The 21,089-nt window shown below is 39.8% G+C and overlaps 1 protein-coding gene across 1 annotated transcript; it reads right to left on the reverse strand.

The window, feature by feature from the left end:
• Positions 1 to 2,719: 2,719 nt before the first annotated feature.
• hapstr1b (HUWE1 associated protein modifying stress responses b) lies at positions 2,720 to 19,769 on the reverse strand. Its single transcript, XM_057844504.1, has 4 exons — positions 19,304 to 19,769; positions 9,208 to 9,288; positions 6,918 to 7,193; positions 2,720 to 3,403 (listed from the first exon to the last, which is right to left on the reverse strand). The coding sequence occupies exons 1-4, from the start codon at positions 19,500 to 19,502 to the stop codon at positions 3,153 to 3,155; spliced, it is 807 nt and encodes a 268-aa protein (XP_057700487.1). The 5' UTR covers positions 19,503 to 19,769; the 3' UTR covers positions 2,720 to 3,152.
• Between the last annotated feature and the right edge of the window lie 1,320 nt (positions 19,770 to 21,089).

Below are 21,089 nucleotides of genomic sequence, written 5' to 3' on the forward strand. Positions count from 1 at the left end.
GGTGGCCACACAAAATATTGACAGTGGACATGTTGTATGTTTATATTGACAACTTTCACTAAAGGGTGTACTCACTTTTGTTGTCAGGGGTTTGGATAATAATGGCTGTATTTTGAGTTATTTTGAGGGGAAATGCAATTAACTCTATTATATAAGCTGCACACAGACTACTTTTCATTGTGTCAAAGTGTCATTGTGTCAGTGTTGTCCCATGAAAAGATATACTTAAATATCTGCAGAAATGCGAGGGGTCTACTCACTTTTGAGATACACTGTAGCTTGACACAAGTTTCTTGCAGTGATCCACAGGTATCTTTGCCCATTCCTCATCGGCAAAGGCCTCAAGGTCATTAACATTTTTGGGCTGGCATGCTGCAACTGCCTTCTTCAAGTACCACCAGAGGTTTTCAATGGGATTTAAGTCTGGTGATTGCGATGGCCCCTCCAGAATCTTCCAGCACTTCTTTTGCAACCAAGATGTGGTAGATGTTGAGGTGTGCTTAAGATCATTGTCCTGTTGGAAGGTTTAACCTCACCCAAGCCTCAGCTTGGTCAATGACTGCATGACATTTGCATCCAAGATCTCCTGGTATTGAACTGACCTTGCACACGCTGAAGATTCCCTGTACCCGATGAAGCAAAACAACCCCAGAGCATGACTGACCCCCCACCGGGCTTCACAGTAGGCAGGGTGTTCTTTCCTTTTTAGGCATCATTCTTTCTCCTCCACATGTACTGTTGATTCATTGGCCCAAAAAGTTCCAGTTTGGTCTCATCACTCCAGAGAACAGTATCCCAAAACCTTTGTGGTTTGTCCATGTGGTTTTTGGCATACATCTTGTGCTTTCAAGTCAGCAGGGGGCCGCGCCTGGGAGTTCTTGCATGGAAGCTATCATTTCGCAGTGTTTGTCTTATTGTCTAGGATTAAACCTGAATACCTTCTTATGACATGTCCTGTCGTAGTTCCTCAGCTGTCACCCGAGGGATTTTTCTCCACTTTTTACTTAAGGTATTGCACAGCAGTTGCAGACAGTAACCTCTTTCTACACACCTAGGCAGCGTTTCCACTGTGCCTTTAGCTTTAAACTTTGTGGGGTTTTTTGTGTCGCTTGAAATTTTTAGTCCTTTTGCTATGCTTTTATATCAATGTCCTTGCTTATTAAGTGAAATGACCTGAACTGTTTTGGCCATTCCTTGACATGTTGTAAAGATGTCATTAACTGCCAAGAAGAGCCATGTGTCACAGTCCTTTTAAATCTGCTTAACTGCTGCTCATTAGGGTTCCATTCACAAATAATTTTGTCAATAAGGTAATCACAGGAAGGCCATTAATTGGAATATATCTATATTTTTGTTATTTCAGTTGTTTTTGTCTATTTGGCATGTCATTATTTGATGTGGTTATAAACAAGTTGAAAAATGAATGTCAAACATGCAAATACACTTATCCACTGTGGGGTTTGAATAATTTTGAACTCAACTGTATGATAGACTGCATCATGATATATAGGCCTATTGTGTAACAATCTACAGAATTGGAAAAATATTATGGAAGGGGCAAAAATCGTTTATTCTCGTTAAGTGCAGCTCACCTAATTTTCTAAAAGCACTTAAAAAAAAGGCGTTTATCCAGACAGACATGGCAAAACAGCTTTGCACATTAAAAATGTCAAAAGTGTTTGAATTTGGTCTTACTACTCATGTAATGACATTTTATTATTTCCTACACATATACTGTATATCCTGTATGTATAAAAGAAAAATGCACAAAGCATAATGACAAAGTTCAGGGGAAGAGAAAGCATGTCTGTCTGAAGCAAGACCAAATTAGACCTGGGTTGATGTATTGTCTTGCTCCAAGTACTGTACATCGAGAGATGAGGGCTGATGTTACTTAAATGTCAGGGGATTCACTTTTGAATCCTGAAGTGAAATTCAATTCAAACATTACTTAAAAAAAAAAAAAAAAAAAAAAAAAAAAAAAAACTAAACCATATTCTTCTGTTACCCAAAGTTTGACACTTGAGAAACGATTCAGTGAATAAGTGGTGGTGGGATTGAAACATCAACCACGGCACTGTATATAGTAAATTAACAGTTCAGGGCAAAATTGAGGCATTTTGTCATTGTTAATTCAAGTTACGTGGAATTTGCCGGAAGATATACAAACCGGAAACCCCCCTAAAATTGGGAAACTATACAAATTAATAAGTAGATGAATTAATGTAATCCTGTTGAAATGCCGAATTTCAATATTTCATCGAGAATAGATCATGACAGGTCAAAAGTTTGAACCAGGGTTGCCACACGTACAGCCCATAGGCTGGAACCAGACCACTAGTGGTTTCCAATCCAGTCCGTGGGGTTGTTATGCCCGACAAGCACATTTTTAGTTTTCATACAATACCTACAAATACAATCATGTTTGTATTTTGACATGCGCATGTGTGGCTTGTGTGAAAGTGTCATTGAAGCACACTGATTGGAGACTGATTTGCCATTCATCTTGTACATGGCGTTTTTGTTTAATATTGCTAAATAATAAGTATAAGCAGAACATTTTGGGAAAAAAAATAAAAATAATGGACTAATGCAGCCAATCCAAACCCTATGCGATTTTTCCAACCTTCTCTCTCTAGTTTAGAAAATCCAGGTAATTTGATATTCTGGGTGGTACTCCAAACCATTTTCTCACACTCAAAGAAAGACAACTAATAAGTCAAGTTGAAATTCATTTATTGTCATAATGGGTTATTGTACAGGACATCCCCAATTTAATTAACTTTTTTGTCTTTACAATATCTCCACATATAATAACAGCCTACTTGTTTATTATTTACACACGTTACATAAAGATTGTATCACAAAGCATGTGTGAACTAAAATACGAAATAGGGGGAGAAAGTGTGTTCGCATGTCTGGTAACTTCCAATGTAAACACGAGTGTAAACATAAATAGTGCATAATGCTTGGTAACAAAAATAATGGGACACACACACACTTGAAGGCGGTTAAGAAACCAGCATGTGTTGAAATTAAGTCTAATATTCAATTTCAACATAGCAATGCAGCTAGGATGGTGCATTAGAGGCTAGGAAGGTCGACTGAGTTTCAGTTCTAATTGGGCTGTTTTGGTGTGACGGGGGTGGCACTCAGAGCATCCGGTTACGCTTATGCGTGGGCGAGTCCGTGATGACATCGGCACAGGGGGCGGCAGCCCGCTTGCGGTTGGCGGCCGAATCTAGATGGAGGGCCATCTCCTCGGTTATGAAGGTATTCAGGTCTACGTCGTGGAGGCCGTTGCGGCGCCGGCCGTGGGATGGCGCCACTGCTGGGTGGGTTGGCGAGCCGGGCGGTGGGCCCGTCGAGCGTACGGAGATGCTCGCCATGGCACCGCTGAGACCTGAGGGAAGAAGAAATGTTTTCATTCTCTATTTAAGACTTATTTCTAACTAGTATGCAACACCCTTGCTTGCCCAACATTACTCCTTTAACATTTTGGCCATTTTTCCCCCCCCCCAACAGCTGCTTGCCCTTGGGTTCTTCCATCTTTAATGCTCTGCCTGGTTGCATATTCAACGGATTTTTTGGGGTAAAAATAAAAATAGTAAAATGTAAGAACCAACACTGCCATTATTCCATCTAAAATAAAAGCAAATAAAAGAAAAAATAAGTTACATATATGATTTTAAGATATAATAAAATGTTAGTCCTGAGTTACATGTTATAACGTATTAAGGTTCAGCAAAGCAATTCACTCCAATTAATGTAATTGCTAGAGTTCAAAGAAGCTATTGCGTTAGAAAAATTTACATTTTACTTTACCACTGATTCACATTTTGTACTTGTGCAACCGAGAAAATGTGGAAAAGGCCTTTCTTTTGTTCCATCTAGAAAGTCTCATTTTAAACTCAAAGGACTGAAGAGAGAGATATTCATGATCGTAAGGGCTCATTTCTGCAGACCTGAGTCTTGAGCTCTCAGGGAGAACTGCCATTTGAGCCTTCAAATGAAAACATTCAAGGACAGCTTTGGTTTTGACTGGATAATTCTTTGTCAATTAAAAACTACCAAAATTGTATGAGTGGCTTTAAAACTAACAAGTGTACTGAACTAAAAGGAATTTTGTTCCATTGTGCCAAAAGCAGCTAACCCCCCCTCAGTTTTTCCACTGTGGTGTTGCAGCCTTAAAATTTCACAAGTATGAAGTGAACGGAAAAGGGGAGTTAGGAAATATTCAAAGGGAGCCATAGCATCCATTAAATCTACAGTATTTTGCACAAATCCCATCATAATTGAAAAAAATATAGACCAAAATGTACAGTGCCTTGCAAAAGTATTCGGCCCCCTTGAATCTTGAAACCTTTCGCCACATTTCAGGCTTCAAACATAAAGATATGAAATTTAATTTTTTTGTCAAGAATCAAAACAAGTGGGACACAATTGTGAAGTGGAACAACATTTCTTGGATAATTGAAACTTTTTTAACACATAAAAAAACTGAAAAGTGGGCGTGCAATATTATTCGGCCCCTTTACTTTCAGTGCAGCAAACTCACTCCAGAAGTTCAGTGAGGATCTCTGAATGATCCAATGTTGTCCTAAATGACTGACGATGATAAATAGAATCCACCTGTGTGTAATCAAGTCTCCGTATAAATGCACCGGCTCTGTGATAGTCTCAGGGTTCTGTTTAAAGTGCAGAGAGCATTATGAAAACCAAGGAACACACCAGGCAGGTCCGAGATACTGTTGTGGAGAAGTTTAAAGCCGGATTTGGATACAAAAAGATTTCCCAAGCTTTGAACATCTCAAGGAGCACTGTGCAAGCCATCATATTGAAATGGAAGGAGCATCAGACCACTGCAAATCTACCAAGACCCGGCCGTCCTTCCAAACTTTCTTCTCAAACAAGGAGAAAACTGATCAGAGATGCAGCCAAGAGGCCCATGATCACTCTGGATGAACTGCAGAGATCTACAGCTGAGGTGGGAGAGTCTGTCCATAGGACAACAATCAGTCGTACACTGCACAAATCTGGCCTTTATGGAAGAGTGGCAAGAAGAAAGCCATTTCTCAAAGATATCCATAAAAAGTCTCGTTTAAAGTTTGCCACAAGCCACCTGGGAGACACAACAAACATGTGGAAGAAGGTGCTCTGGTCAGATGAAACCAAAATTGAACTTTTTGGCCACAATACAAAACGATATGTTTGGCGTAAAAGCAACACAGCTCATCACCCTGAATACACCATCCCCACTGTCAAACATGGTGGTGGCAGCATCATGGTTTGGGCCTGCTTTTCTTCAGCAGGGACAGGGAAGATGGTTAAAATTGACGGGAAGATGGATGCAGCCAAATACAGGAACATTCTGGAAGAAAACCTGTTGGTATCTGCACAAGACCTGAGACTGGGATGAAGATTTATCTTCCAACAGGACAATGATCTAAAACATAAAGCCAAATCTACAATGGAATGGTTCGAAAATAAACGTATCCAGGTGTTAGAATGGCCAAGTCAAAGTCCAGACCTGAATCCAATCGAGAATCTGTGGAAAGAGCTGAAGACTGCTGTTCACAAACACTCTCCATCCAACCTCACTGAGCTCGAGCTGTTTTGCAAGGAAGAATGGGCAAGAATGTCAGTCTCTCGATGTGCAAAACTGATAGAAACATACCCCAAGCGACTTGCAGCTGTAATTGGAGCAAAAGGTGGCGCTACAAAGTATTAACGCAAGGGGGCCGAATAATATTGCACGCCCCACTTTTCAGTTTTTTATTTGTTAAAAAAGTTTAAATTATCCAATAAATTTTGTTCCACTTCACGATTGTGTCCCACTTGTTGTTGATTCTTGAAAAAAAAAATTTTTTTTTAATATCTTTATGTTTGAAGCCTGAAATGTGGCGAAAGGTTGCAAGGTTCAAGGGGGCCGAATACTTTTGCAAGGCACTGTATTCTGTCATACTTTACAATGTGAGTTATCGGATGGCCGGTGACTGGTTGCTCCAGCCAATGTGTGATTCAAAATGGGTACTTGTGAGTTAATCAGGCACTGACAGGCATTCTTGTGTGCTGTCACAGGTGTTTTAGCTAGCAAAGTCGTGTAACCGAAATGGATAGAAGGCACGCTAACGATACCAAGTGCTGCTTTTGTTGACCTTTTATGATAACGGTAAAACAAACGGGCCCGTGTATATTGTAAAAATGCACTTTAGGATGAAAATGCGAAACATTGCATTGTATTTTTTTAATTGCGTAAATATAATGTATTCTGTAAAAAGTGTAAAATCCTTTTAACTTTTAGCCTGTTTTTGAGGTGCCAATGTTTGAATTCAAATTTAAAATTGTCAATAGTTGCCAAAGCATTTGAGCTGTCCGTAATTACAGCTAAATTAAACCTCAGTAAACTAAAGTAGTTCATTTTCAAATGTGTAAACTTTGGACTAGTTTGCATGTTAAAATAAAATTTCCCCAAAACTGCCAGCATTTATTTTGCTCCTCTTCACGAGACGCTCTTATCCCTTTCTGTGTGTTTTCAGCTGTGTTTGGGGTGGGAGGGGTCATTTATCGTTGCCATCCCTATTTCAACTGTGCACGACGACTGAGAAGGAAGGTCTGCCTCTTTCTTTTTAACTAAATACTACTAAATTTTTACTATAGTGTGAATCTGAATTAGGGATGTCGCGATCGCATATTTTTGCACCCCAGTCACCTAATTTTGAGAATCTGCCGATACACAGTCCTGATCCAATCCTGGGGGTTGAAAAGGTATTCATCTCGTTTGAATGGAATGAAATCCAGCACTCACTGCGACCCTTCGAGTACCGGTTTGACAGCGCTTGTCTAACACAAAGTTCACAATTCTAATCCTGCTCCACTCAAAGGTCAAACAAGTCGACAACTGTATTCGAACTGACCGTGCAAGGCAATGGCTTCTCTGAAGGGTTGTAGATCCGTTTCTACGGAGCTGCCCGTCTCGGGCGGGGGTGGCCGGCTGGCGGACACCATGGCTCCTCGAGGCGGGGCCCTGGCCACCCTGGGAGGGGGGTTCTTGCCACAAAGGAAGCTGATGAGGTCCTCCCGCCTAATAGTTCTCCGGCGCTTTTTCACCCATGCCATGACTTCCTTGTTCCTGCGCTGGTAGCCGATCTGAATCCCCAGGTCGTAGCTGCGCTGGCGGACCTCAGTGCTCTCTGGACAACAACAAAAGTTATTAACAATATAACTAAAATGAATGGCGCTAATCTAAATAAACCACAGAAAAATAAAAGTTACTGGCAATATATTGTCTCATAAATTATTGCCGGTATGCTATATTGTCAAATTTTTTTAAAACCAATTCGACCACGAATGTAGTGACATCTTAATAAAAAATAAAAAAAAATAAAAAAAATAAAAAAGACACAGACACTCGAAGGCGAAGGACGCATTTTCTGCGTCCTTTATGGTATCCTGGGGACGGGTTTCAATAAGCTTCGGCTTCTCCCGTCAGCCCTTTTCTTTTCGGGTTAAATTAACTGTAAACACATATAAATGCTGTATGTTTGTTTGGATTTGTCATGCCTGAAGGGAAAATAAATAAATAAATAAAAAATAAATAATAAATCACCCATTCAAATGCAATAAAATGTTATTCTTAAATAAAACACAAACTATATTAAATATATTAAAAAAAAAAAAAAAAAAACACATGATGCATAACAAGTCATTGAAAACTAGCTAAGTGCAGAACATGAAAAAGTTAAGAAACCCAATGCAATTTTTGTTCTCTGCCAATTAGAGCCCATCAAAAGTTTATTTGATCCAAAATGAGTGTCATATTGTCAGCAAAGTGCACATGATGGCAAATTTGAAGCCAAATTATTAATTCCCAATAGGTTTTCATAATGGGTGTCATTTTAAAGGTATTCTTAGTATAGAATATGAAGTATGTGAGATTAAAGATTTCTGGAGTTACCGTATTGGCCCGAATATAAGACTGTGTTTTTTGCATTGAAATAAGACTGAAAAAGTGGGGGTCGTCTTATATTCGCGGTCTAGACGTTATACCCATTTTTGACACTAGATGTCGCCAGATATCATTGAAGCGATGTTTTGTCATGACAGATCTCAGCTACTCACATGTTTAACCAGTTTGCATTATTTTATTGCAATGTTTTTCCTTATTCAGATTTGTTTCAAGACTACAGTTAGTTAGACTTCACTTTGATGGTTAATGCAGTTATTGCAATTTTGTTGTTTTATCACAATAGATTGGTTTATTTACATTTCAAGAACAAAAACCATTCATTTACAAATGTGATTGCACTTTAGTTTACATATTTAAATGTTCAAATATTAAGATTTGAATGAGGCAAAATAACATGCTTTTTCTCTCAAATATATTGTTATAATCATTTGTTTCAGATGCACTGTAATTATTTTCTGTATAAAAATTAATTTGGTGTTCAAAAAGTCTTTTTTCAAACTTGAGTCTTGAAAAAGAGGGGGTCGTTTTCTAATCAGGGTCGTCTGATATTTGGGCCAATACGGTATTTACATGTTGAACATGACATACTTTTATATTGAAATGTTCACCGGGAGTACGTTCGCTAAGCCACTAACAGTAAACTTTAAACTCTGTTTAGAAAAAAAAGTGCACTTCTTTTTTCGTCATGTATGTGATGTCAGTAATATATATTTTTTCGCATCATTTGCAAATGCTGTAAACCAGTGACTTTTCATGTTTAAAGTGTCACCTTTTAACCGCAAGTTGGCATTTTGGAGAAAACTGCCAGTGTTTTGTAGACGGCTAAAGTAGTTACATTGTCTTTTTTCCATTAGCCTCAATGTAGCAATGCTAACATTTTACATTGCTTACTATAGTAGTGTTTCCTTATTTTGTATGTCTGACCTTTAATTCTATGGTGTGTTGATGACCAATAAACATCTGTGAAAGGACCTGGAGTCTCATAAGCAATCAACACGCACGTGTGCTGAGTGCACACAACACATGCAAACACACGCACGCACAAATTTAAGCAGGCGGCAATAAATCTGAGCCGGGAAAATTACCGCCCTCATTTAGAAATTTTTATTTGCCGTGCGGTTCATTGACTTATTGCATATCGTGACAGGCTTACTTGCAAGCAATTGAAATGCAAAGTTACTGTCAAATCAATCAAGTGAAAAAATGAAAATGAAATGAAAAACGGTGGCCATACTCACCTTTGTACATGTTAGTTACAGCAGTGGCTGCATTCTGGAAGGGCACCCACAGGGAAAGGCCTTGCTGCTGGCATTCTCTGTCTGTAATCAAATTTTACACATTTGAAAATAAATAAATAAAAACGTCAATCACAAAAAGATATTTTTTCCCTTTGCAGGGCTCCAAACCAGGCATCTTTTTTCCTTGTCATTTTTATGTTAGTACTCTTATTCCCCTTGCGCAGCACGAACTACTGTACTTTTTGGGCTATGAACAGCGACTTCTTTCTCTCCATTTGAACCCTCCGGCTCTAATAACGAAGTGGCATATTTATCGATTTTTGGGGTGGGCAAATGACCCTCATGCTATCTTGTTTTTTTTTTGTTTTGTTTTTTTTTTTAAATCAACATTTAACATTCACCCCATGTATTTACTTTTCGGTTGGCCACTTGGGGTGTGTTCAAAGGCTTAACGACTAGCGGCTCATAGTGCTTGATAAAATCAGCCAATCAATGAATCGATCAGGCCCAAGCTGTAGGTGTAAACAACATCAACATGAAAGTGTTAAACAATTTCTTGCTTTCTTCTTCCTGCCTTTGACGGGGGCGAACGTGTTTTTCCTCCCTGCTGTTAACTTCGTCAGTCAGTCTGTCTACTTTTTTTGTATTTCCTCTGCGGATCAACCGCGCTGGTCTTTCATACAATAATGGATCTGATTAGTTGGTCTATCAGCGCAATAGACAAGATTTTTTCAACAAGACACGGTGCACCAGGAGAGCCGTCTTGCCCGGACGGCACCTTTGCCGCTGGTTATGTGAAAGATTCATGGGATCACTGGAAATCAGCTTGTCTTACTGTCCTGTCCGTGGAAGATATTGATGATATTTGGCTGTTTGGTGTGATGGTTGTGGGGTTCCTTCTGCTTGGCTTAGGAGGTGCCCTGCTCTACCGGAAAGTTTCCAAGACGTCAGCTTTCAAGGAAATCAACAAATTGACCAAGGATCACAGACTTGGAGCATTGGAAGATCGCATCGAGGCTCGGACCGAGAACTGGCTTCGTGGACTCACGATTCGGTCCACGGAAGGATGGAGAAAAGTGGATACTATCTTGCGCCAGGTGATGGTACTGTCAGGGCAGGTGCCTGAACTGTCGAGGTAGACTGCGACTATTGGCAATGATTTAACGGACTTGAGATCTCGCATACGCCATGAGGAGCGCGAATTTGACTTGAAGACCAACAGTTTTCGGACATAGTGAATTACTTATTCGGTTTAATTTGATTATACCGTAATTTCCCTAATATAACGCGCACGTCCCCCCCCCCCAAAATCAACTTGTAAAATCATGGTGCGCATTATAAACGGGTACATATATATATATGTATATACTGTATATAAACCAATTTTTTTTTTTTTATCGACACGGCCACGTTGTGTTGAAGAAACGTATGCTGTGATCCGTTGCCGACCATTACGGTACGTGACGTCACCATTTTGTTTTGGTAGTACTTCACTTTGATAGGCTGAATGACTTCTGAACGACTTCGTCTGTGCTAAATTCTGCTTTTTTTCATAAAGCACATAATTTAGTTTCTTGAACTCATTTGAGTGAACGTTTATTGCAGCTCCGCAACTCGGACCATAACAAAGGTAACAACACAGACTTCCTGTGTGTGTCCGTCAACTATATCGGTCCCTCGGGAAACTCAAACCCAAATAACAATAGTCCCTATTGTTACTGTCGTGTCGACAGCGATGAGCGCTCTCAGATTTCCGACTTACGTTCTCACTTTCATTTTACCGTATCAATCCATGGAAGAAACATTTATTCATCATGATGAAACAAGCAAGTTATACAGTAGCCTTTAAAAGAAAAGTCACATCTGTTTTGTTTTCTCCTAGATTTTGGTAAGTTGGAGAAGTTGTCAAATCATATTATTACAGTAAATATTGTCAGTTTATGGTAATGTTTTGAACTACCAATATGCTATGCTTGTGCTGTGTTTCACCAGTCAGTAAAATGACATTTCTGTATCTGTACACGAGCTCTGTTTTCTTGTATTCTTCTATTTATTAGTGCTAAAATTAGGGTGCGCATTATAAACGGGTACAACAATTTCCCCTGGATTTTACAAGTAAATTTGGGGTGCACATTATACACGGGTGCGCCTTATATTCGGGAAATTACGGTAATTTTCCTTTCCTTTCCCAAACACCCTTATCTTCCCCCAACCCTCCTTTCTCCTGGGGAGAGCCGCGCAGATGTTCCCATCTTTTGCCCTTGATCTCTTCCCAAGGCCGGTCGTAGGGCTCTGCAAGTCTTATTTTGTCTACAGACATGTAGATACTGATACACTTGCACACACACACACAGCCCCCCCCCTTCAGTCCGCCACCGCCTTTTTCTCACTATCACTAACCAACATGACCGGTAGTTCTTTTTTTTTCGTACAAAAAATCCCTGCACGTGACCTGTGCGTTGTGTCATACCCATGCAATGTTGTATGATATATATGTGTGCCTACTTGTAACTTGCTTTGTAATTTCTGCAGAAGAGAAGCGGCGGTGCAGAACAAAGTCTGCAGTGGCCCGATGCTCACTCATCGAACGGAATTTCGTTGCATTTGTTGTCATCTTGTTAGAGCTGGTGTCAATGACAAATCTCTGAATCTGAACAACCGAGGCCAATAAGATTTGTATTTTTAATTGGCCAGGCAAATAAATTCCTATTAATCATCAAGTGGTTGTAGGATTCTGTGCATGATCAGCCATTAATCCCATGCAAATGCAAGTAAAATTGTTTTTGTGGGTTAAAAAACATGCAACATCTGGTGCATAAGTACTGTAAAGGCAGGTCAGAGTCAGTCAGACTGTGTTTAAAGCAAATCCGCTGCGATTAATCTGATCAAAGACGATGAGCCGCCACTGTTTACTTGAACCTTCCTGTTAGGGTTGTTTCAGACTAAACATCTTTTAGTTTTTAAAACTACTTACTTTCCCACCATAAAATAGATATGGACAATCTCTGGAATTAAATACAACATTTGAGATGAAACACTTGAGACGAACACACAGAGCATTTACTAGACATGAGGCTAAATCTAAAAAACTAATGCCTTGCTTAAACTGGCAGCCAAGATCTGATTTTTTTGCCCAACCAGATTAAAATTGGGTGACTCTTTTGTAGTCTGAACAGTTCCAAAGTACAGAAATCAGATTTTGGTGAGACTGATTGAAACCACATACGGGAGGTAATTTCATATCAGATGTGGATAAGTTGCTTCTTAGCTGAACAGCCCAGATGGGTTTTGACTGTCCATGACGTCACTCCATACTGCCTGATGCCTTTGTAGCCACAGGAAGCTGCCAAGTGAGTCAATAATGTGGCGCAGTCTGAACAGGCCCAGATCTGATTTGGACACTTGCTAAAAATAGTGTAAACAGTCAGCCCTGAAAATAAAATTTGAGGAGGAATCCGATTTGGAATCCGCTATGCTGGCAGTCCGAACGCAGCCTAAGGCTAGGTTCAGACCGCAGGTTTTGATGCGCAATTCCGATTTTTTTGTCATATCTGTTTTTTTGGCGTGCCCGTTCAGACTGCCTTTTTCCATTAAGCCCGTTCAAATATTATGCATGCGCACTAATTTACAGTCCGACACGAGCTGAGCAAACCGACTCTTGTGCGCAGAAGCATCAAAACAAATGACTACACATGCTGGCTGTACGTCAATCCAGGGTGATCATATTTTGATTTCCAAAAAGAGACCACATATAACAGACATTAGAATCCCCATTTAGTCTTATATTCAAAGTTTATATGGTTCGATAGAATCCCCATTTAGTCTTACATTCAAAGTTTATATGGTTTGATAGTGCGTCAGTTTGCCCCAACTCGGCCATGTAAGCAATACTGAAACATAACTTATTTGGCGCACAGAAAGAAAACCTAACATTATCAGGCTTGTCCTTTTCTTCATTTTATTTCTTTATGACTGTGGTCAAGCCCATCTCCTGCGTAAAAGCAGAGTTAAAAAAAAATCTGATTCGTGCGGTAAGACCTGCGATCTGAACCTAGCCTAAGAGCAACGAATGTTTAAAATTATTCTTTTTAAAAATACCAAATACTGTCAAGGAGGGCTGCCTAAAATGCCACGTGTCTATTGTATCCCCCACCAATGACTATATTGAATCTGATAAGGGAGTTATTATGAAATATATTTTTTTCCTTTTAAAGTTTTTGTTTTGTGGATTTTATTTTTTGTTGGCCTGGCAACTCGACTTTGACCATGTACAATATACAGTCTGTTCTTCTGTGGTTTCAATTGACTTTCTACTCAAGTCCGATCTAGACCGACAAAACACAGTACTAAAGGCTGGACTTTGTGATGCGTCATGAAGGGAAGCGATGGTCAATCTTTTTTACACTCCCTTGAGTTTTGGAAGGTATTGTGCGTTCTTTTTTTTTTTTTCACGTACCGTACACTGCTGGCCAAACATATTGGCACCCCTGCAATTCTGTCAGATAATGCTCAATTTCTGCCAGAAAAATGATTGCAATTAAAATGTCAAATGCTTTGGTAGTAATATATTCCTTTATTTTGCTTGCAATGAAAAAACACAAAGGAGAATGGGGAAAAAAATCATCATTTCAAACAAAACTCCAAAAATGGGCCGGACAAAAGTATTGGCACCCTTTGAAAAATCATGTGATGCTTCTCTAATTTGTGTAATTAACAGCACCTGTTACTTGCCTGTGGCACATAACAGGTGGTGGCAATAACAAAATTACACTTGCAGCCAGGTAAAATGGACTAAAGTTGACTTAAAGTCTGTCCTGTGTCCTTGTGTGTACCACATTGAGCATGGAGAAAAGAAAGATGACCATAGAACTGTCTGAGAACTTAAGAAGCAAAATTGTGATGAAGCATGGGCAATCTCACGGCTACAAGTCCATCTCCAAAGACCTGAATGTTCCTGTGTCTACCGTGTGCAGTGTCATCAATAAGTGTAAAGCCCATGGCATGGCACTGTGGCTAACCTACAGAGATGTGGACGGAAAAGAGCAATTGACGAGTTTTCAACGAAACATTGTGCAGATGGAGGATATAGAACCTCGACTAACATCCAAACAAGTTCAAACTGCGGGCCGAGGGTACAACAGTGTCAACCCGTACTATCCGTCGGCGTCTGAATGAAAAGGGACTCTATGGTAGGATACCCAGGAAGACCCCACCACTGACCCAGAGAAATAAAAAAGCCAGGCTGGAGTTGGTCAAAATTTACCTGAGAAAGCCAAAAACGTTTTGGAAGAATGTTCTCTGGTCAGATGAGACAAAAGTAGAGCTTTTTGGGAAACGGCATCAACATAAGAGTATACAAGGAAAAAAACGAGGCATTCAAAGAAAAGAACACTCTCCCCACAGTCAAACATGGCGAAGGTTCCCTGATGTTTTGGGGTTGCTTTGCTACCTCTGGTGCTGGACTGCTTGACCGTGTGCATGGCATTATGAAGTCTGAAGACTACAAATTTTGCAGCATAATGTAGGGCCCAGTGTGAGAAGGCTGGGTCTCTCTCAGAGGTCAAGGGGTCTTCCAGCAGGAAAGGACCCAAAACACACTTCAAAAAGCACAAGAAAATTGTTTGAGAGAAAGCACTGGAGACTGGAGAAATGGCCAGCAATGAGTCCAAACCTGAATCCAATAGAACACCCGTGGACAGATCTGAAAATGGCAGTTTGGAGAAGGCACCCTTCAAATCTCAGAGACCTGGAGCAGTTAGCCTAAGGAGAATGGTCTATTCTAATTCTAGCAGAGCATTGTAAGAAACTCATTGACGGATACCGGAAGTGGTTGTTTGCAGTTCTTTTGTCTAAAGGTTGTGCTACCAAGTATTGAGCTGAGGATGCATATACTTTTGTCCGGCCCACATTTGGAGTTTTGTGTAAAATGAAAATGTTTTTTTTTTTCATTCTCTTTTGTGATTTTTCATTGCAAGCAAAATAAATGAAGACATTACTACCAAGGCATTTGAAATTGCAATCATTTTGTGGGAGAAATAGAGCATTATCTGACAGAATTGCAGGGGTGTCAATACTTTTGATCAGCATTGCAAATCCGATGAAGAGGCTGCTGTAGGGGACTCGACAGCGTTTTTCTTTTTTCAGTCACTGCCATCGCGTTAAGTTTTGTTTGAAAATCGAGTGAACAGCTCCAACTTGCTGTCAGACTGAGTCAAAGGCACACCTAACTCTGAAAATCTTTCGAGCAAGTCAAGTAAATGACAATACATCATGTACTCTAAAGATTTTCGCCACAAAAAACGGCAGATACCGTTCATCATTGTTAGAGAACTACAAATTGACTACAAACGACTGCGTGAGTTGGTGAGTTTTTATTTGACTGAGCAGGACTTTTGTCTTATTTGTGGACGGAGATTTTTTTTGAATGTTTTATACTCATAACTTTTATTAAAAAAATAACAAGTTGTATGTACTTAGAACAGTACAGTTGTAGAGTACAGTTAAAACAAGAAGCTGTAATAAAATATTTTTGAAGGAAAAAAATCATCTATTTTGTCTGTTACTTATAACAAGTTAAATTGGGAAGCGTAAGTGTCATAAGTGACATTTATCTGATTAATCGTTTACTCTATCGTATGATTAATGGATTATAAAAATAATTCTCAGTTGCAGCCCTAGTGGAAATAAACAAGTCAGTGGCTGCACTTCTCCTGCCGTCCAGAAGTAAGCAGCACACACCAGCTTTGCCTTGCAGCCTGCTGAAGGAACAACAACATTAGACTAAACCGAGTAGAGATCTGCGTATGTCGCCCTCCAGTGGTTGCTCGGATTAGTCCTTTTATAAGCATGAAATTTGGGCTATTTTGGCTTTGACTGCAAAAACGGAGACATCAGGTTTTGACTCAAGCAGGTTTGCACTAAAAAAGAGAACATGTTATCATGAAAGCCATATGCTGTTCAAACATGTTTTTTTCTAAAGTGATATACAGATATTGCAATAATCGTCTTCAAGTGTAGTATCAGGATTAATCTGGATCGAATCGTGAACTGTTCATTGCGATTGAATCACCAGATATGCGGCAACACATACGCAAATAAATACTTCAAATAGGAATTATTATACGAGCCACATGTCCCATAACATGCACGCAACCCAGTGAGGATAACTTTTTATTATGGAAGAAGAAAGGAGTGACTCACAGGATAGGATAGACAACATCAACAGACAATTTTGCAAAAGAATGGTTTGAGCAGCTTATAGTAAATTTGTCCAATTGGTCAGTAGCAACAGCAAGCTAAACAACTAGCTTCTACTCCAGGAAAAAACACTAAAATGAACTAGGGCTGTCCCAAACGATTATTTTTCTCCCGATTTGTCTGCAGACTTTTTCAACAAATAGTCGAATAGTCTAATTAAATTTTTATGAACAATTTACTAATCTTCCAATTAAATTTTTGTTGACGATTATTAATTCAGAAAAATATTTTGGAACACAAATTATATATTAAAGTACAAATAAACACATAAATAATAATGAATCACAAATAAACAATTAGGTCAAATGCTGATGGCATTAACTACTGCAAAAGAATGGAATGTACTTGATTCAGAACACTGACTTCACTTTTCCAACAAAATTCTAAACAATTCTTACTTTCTTTTTTTACGGCATGTCTATATTGTTCTCAGCATTACAGTGGGCACCAGCAGAGTAGATAAGTAAATGTCACGTATCACTGGATTGAAGTACCTGAAAAAAAAAAAAACCTTAATGATGCACGTTGATACTACGCTACGACGGAGTATTAGGGCCAAAAAAAATACATAAAAAAAAAAAAAGAACGAGATTAAAGCCGTAATATTGCTACGAGAAACAAAAGTCAAATTATTACATAGGGGTAATGTAGCTGTGAGACGCTATGCACTTTACATACATGTACCTTCGCTTAGAGCTACGACGAAGCATTAGTATAAATTATTTGATGTGGATGAAGCAAAATAATGATTTCCTTATTTGTAAAACCGATTCTAAAAAAACAATAGGCTTTCAATACTGTTGATTTTAACAGAGGCGACAATGCGCTACGTAAAGTACGTAGCTGCTTATTCAGCTACATTGAACCGACATTAGCCCCTAATACTTCAGTTTGTCGCCGTATGACCCACATAAAGGCAACTTCAATAAAAAATGTTGTCTTCCAAAATTATACCTGGGTGATGGCGCTTCAGGTGTTCATTCACGGCCGACATGTTGCCGTTAGCGGTGTGCCGATACGAGATTTACTCCTGTATAAAAGACTTGAAAATAAATTTGTGTATGAAACAGCCAAGCATCAGGCAAGCAAGCTAACTAGCGAAACCGCGAATGTTTATTTCCATGTCCATTTGTGCGTTGTTTGGTGGTGTGCAAAAGTTATTCCATATGCAGAATGTGTAAAACCAGGATTATGTACAGCGGTAACACTACAAACATGCAAAATAGTGCAGAAATCTGTAAAAACAAAGTATATTGATTAAAATAAGTCTTATTTCTAAAGGCACTTTATGTGTTTCCAGAAAATGTGGAATTCCAGTGTAAATTTTATTGTGATGTTGAGAGAAATAAATACTGCCTTTAAAACAGCTAATGTTTTTGCACCATCTTGTGAAAAAAAGCAGCTTCAGGTCAGCGTTGTGATGTATGACATGTTTCCATTCTTCCAGTTGAATTTGTGGCAATTGGAAATAAAACGTAACTGACATCAATTCGTTTGGCTGCTTTAATTAAGGAATACTGTCAAATATACGTTGCTTAAAAGTATGAAGTAGCAACAAAGTAAGAAAACGAAATCCTGAAAGGGAGAGGTGCATCGAAAATCGTGATCATCGTTAATACCGTGAAGCTCGTTCAATAATTGAATCGTAGCAACCTGAATCGTAATTGAATTGAATCGTGGGTTGCCTTAGATGGCACACTCCTAGCTGCCGTGGTATGCATCCTTGGCATTACAGAGACTGCACACAACATTGTACCCTCCTTTGTTTCGTTGAAATAAGTCCATGCTTTGGTCACTCTGGCGCGCTTTGTTCGCTTTGTGCCTGTTGAATCCCGAGCGTCCACCATCATCCACGTTTTTTAACCTTTTATTAACCGTCGATGGGATGGTGTGCTCGTCGACGCATTTACGTCATAAATGACATTGGCTAGATCGCCTAGTCGGGACAGCCCTGAAATGAATACAGGTTTGCAACCCTGCAATTGTAATTATGAAAAGTCCTGTAAATACCAAATAACAGATGTAAAAAAAAGCTTTACCATTGATTTGAAACTGAGCTCATCTTTGATAGTTTACCACCCGTTATTTTGTTAAATTAGTAGCAGGAAATCTCAAACGTGAAACCCCCTTTTTCAACAATTTTGATTCCCAAGTGGACTCAAATTCCTGAATATGCCAGTTATGTAGTAAAAATGACCTAAGGTGTTTTTGCATTCTTTTTTTTCTAGTATATAATGACCTTTAACAAGAAACACAGACGAACTAATGTGTTTACAAACTATATTCATTCAAATTAATTATTTTCACTTGCAGTTTTCCATGGTGTACTTAACGGCAACAAGGCTCAGTAGCAGATGTACTTGTCACCATAAAAGACTCCAATAATTCTAATTAAAGACGGGAAGAGGTAGGACACGGACTGGCTGTGGTTTCCTACTAAATTCTTACCTCTTGGAAGCGCTGAGTACAATTAGATTTCCTATCCAGGACCTAAACACGTTGTGGTCAACTATATAGGTCTTTCAAATCACGGACGTCAACGCCACTTCCCTAAAACAACTGTGACCGGCTATTAGCTGAAAGCTAACGTTAGCATCGTGCTACACGATCCCACACGAGCCAGGCTAAAGCGAATACAACGTTGAAACTGGAATAATGGTTCTAACACAGCGATAAAGGACACAATAGCAGCTCACTTCAAGGCTGGCGATCAGTAAAGGACAGCTAAAGAGCGTCAAACCTGCTTTAGCCGGTGCCCTTTGTGTAGCAAAAATTAGCATTAGCCTGAGCTAAACCCCTCGCCCCCGACCCTCCGTCTGCTTGTCACCATCGGGCGTACCTTTGTAGAGCTGCGCCACCGCCGTGGCAGAGTTCTGGAAGAGGTGCCACAGCTTTTGCTGGTTTTGCTCCGTGTCTTCGTCGCCGAGTGGCTCACTCTGTTCGGCGACGGCTAGACACTGGCGCTCCCACTTTGAAAACCAGTGCTCGGGGCCGTGTTCCTGGATCTCGGCTTCTCCCTCTTCCTTCCTTTCCTCCATGGCTAACGGGTTAGCCTCGACGCTAGCTCTCTTCGCAGATTCGCCGGGACTTTGGGTTTATGTTCGGCACTTTGAGGGAGAGAATACTGTCCCACGGGCCTCTGGCACTCTAAGTGGGGTAACACGGATAATTGTCGCTAGAGCCGCATTGTGTTGTCTGCTGGTCCGCCCTCCGTGCACAATACATACGGAGACAGACCACCGCACCAGAATGACAACACCAGAATCTCGGCGTTTAGCCCCGCCTGCCGTGCATCCGTTCTGAAAGGCAATTGGCCACGGCAACATCCCAGTATGGCTTTATTTATGGAGGCGGACCCAACAATCTGCCAAAATTTAAATAAATAAATAAATAAATACGGCTATGAATACAAAAATAAGTCAAATAGGATTCAAAATTGAAGATACAGTAACTACAAAAATATGCAAATAAATACAGAAATAAATAAAAGTGAAAATAAACATGAATATGAATACAAATAAGAAAAAAAGATTATAAATACAAAAAATAAATTTGAGAATAAATACAAAATATCGATATTGAATTAAATATCAATCAGTAAAGAAAACCTTGCTCTCATATTTATTTATTTATTTATTTAATTGCAGAAGGAAATGGTATTCAAATGAGAGGGTGGTTCTGTGTGTGCTTTAGGTTGATCGACAATGCGAGTGCAAAAATCAAACAGGTATGCATGTCAACAGCTTTGCTAGATGGGGCGGGTTCCCGTTCAATGGGACTATTTTCAAAGATTGGGTGGGAGAAAAATAAAGTGCTACGTTTGACACAATTTGGCAGTTTTGTAAGGAACCGTTCAATTAGTTTAACAGTTAAACCCAGTGCTTAATTTGTAAATCATAAGGTGCCGGAACGCAAAGCACATATGACAGCGCAGAGATGTCGAGAAGGTCCTGGAACATAGGCAGAAAATGGTGTTGAAAACAACACGCGAATGCCTACTTGCAATGCTGTAGGACCTACAAGCCGCAATTTCAGATAATATCAATGGTATAAATGTTATGACAACAATTTACGATTATTTTGGGTATACTCTGCACAGCACGGGCAATTGCCCACATAACCACAGGTGGGACTTACAGTAACGTACAATCCAACTGGTAAAACATTTTTTAATAAATCAGAGATTACAATAAATAACACAAACCCATTCTTTTGCGAGTTTATTCCCCCTGACTTCTCTGGCCCCAACTTTCCCACCGCCTTACAAATTGTGCAGCCCAAACCCGAATTTCCAATAAGGGTACTGGCCTGTTGCTCCGGCTGTTAGTGGTCCACCTGCCTGACTGCTGGCGCTGTTGCTGGCCCCCACTCCGGGTGGCGCTGAACCTGAATAGCTGCTGCCACGGTAGCAGCCTCCTGCCCCGGTTTGGCTGGCTGTCCGTGAACTTGGCTAGCTGCTGCGGCACTAGCCTCCTGCATGACTCCTCCGTTAGCATGATCGCTGCAGCTGCCCTAATCACCGGTTGTTGCTTTTCTGACTCGTTTTGAACCATCTTCCTTCTTTTTGAAAAAAGACAATACATGCAACTGTCTTTTTGGCATGTTGAAATACCGTTTCATCCTAG

The sequence above is a fragment of the Corythoichthys intestinalis genome, chromosome 8 (genome assembly GCF_030265065.1).
Source record: "Corythoichthys intestinalis isolate RoL2023-P3 chromosome 8, ASM3026506v1, whole genome shotgun sequence".
Classification (NCBI taxonomy): Eukaryota; Metazoa; Chordata; class Actinopteri; order Syngnathiformes; family Syngnathidae; genus Corythoichthys; species Corythoichthys intestinalis.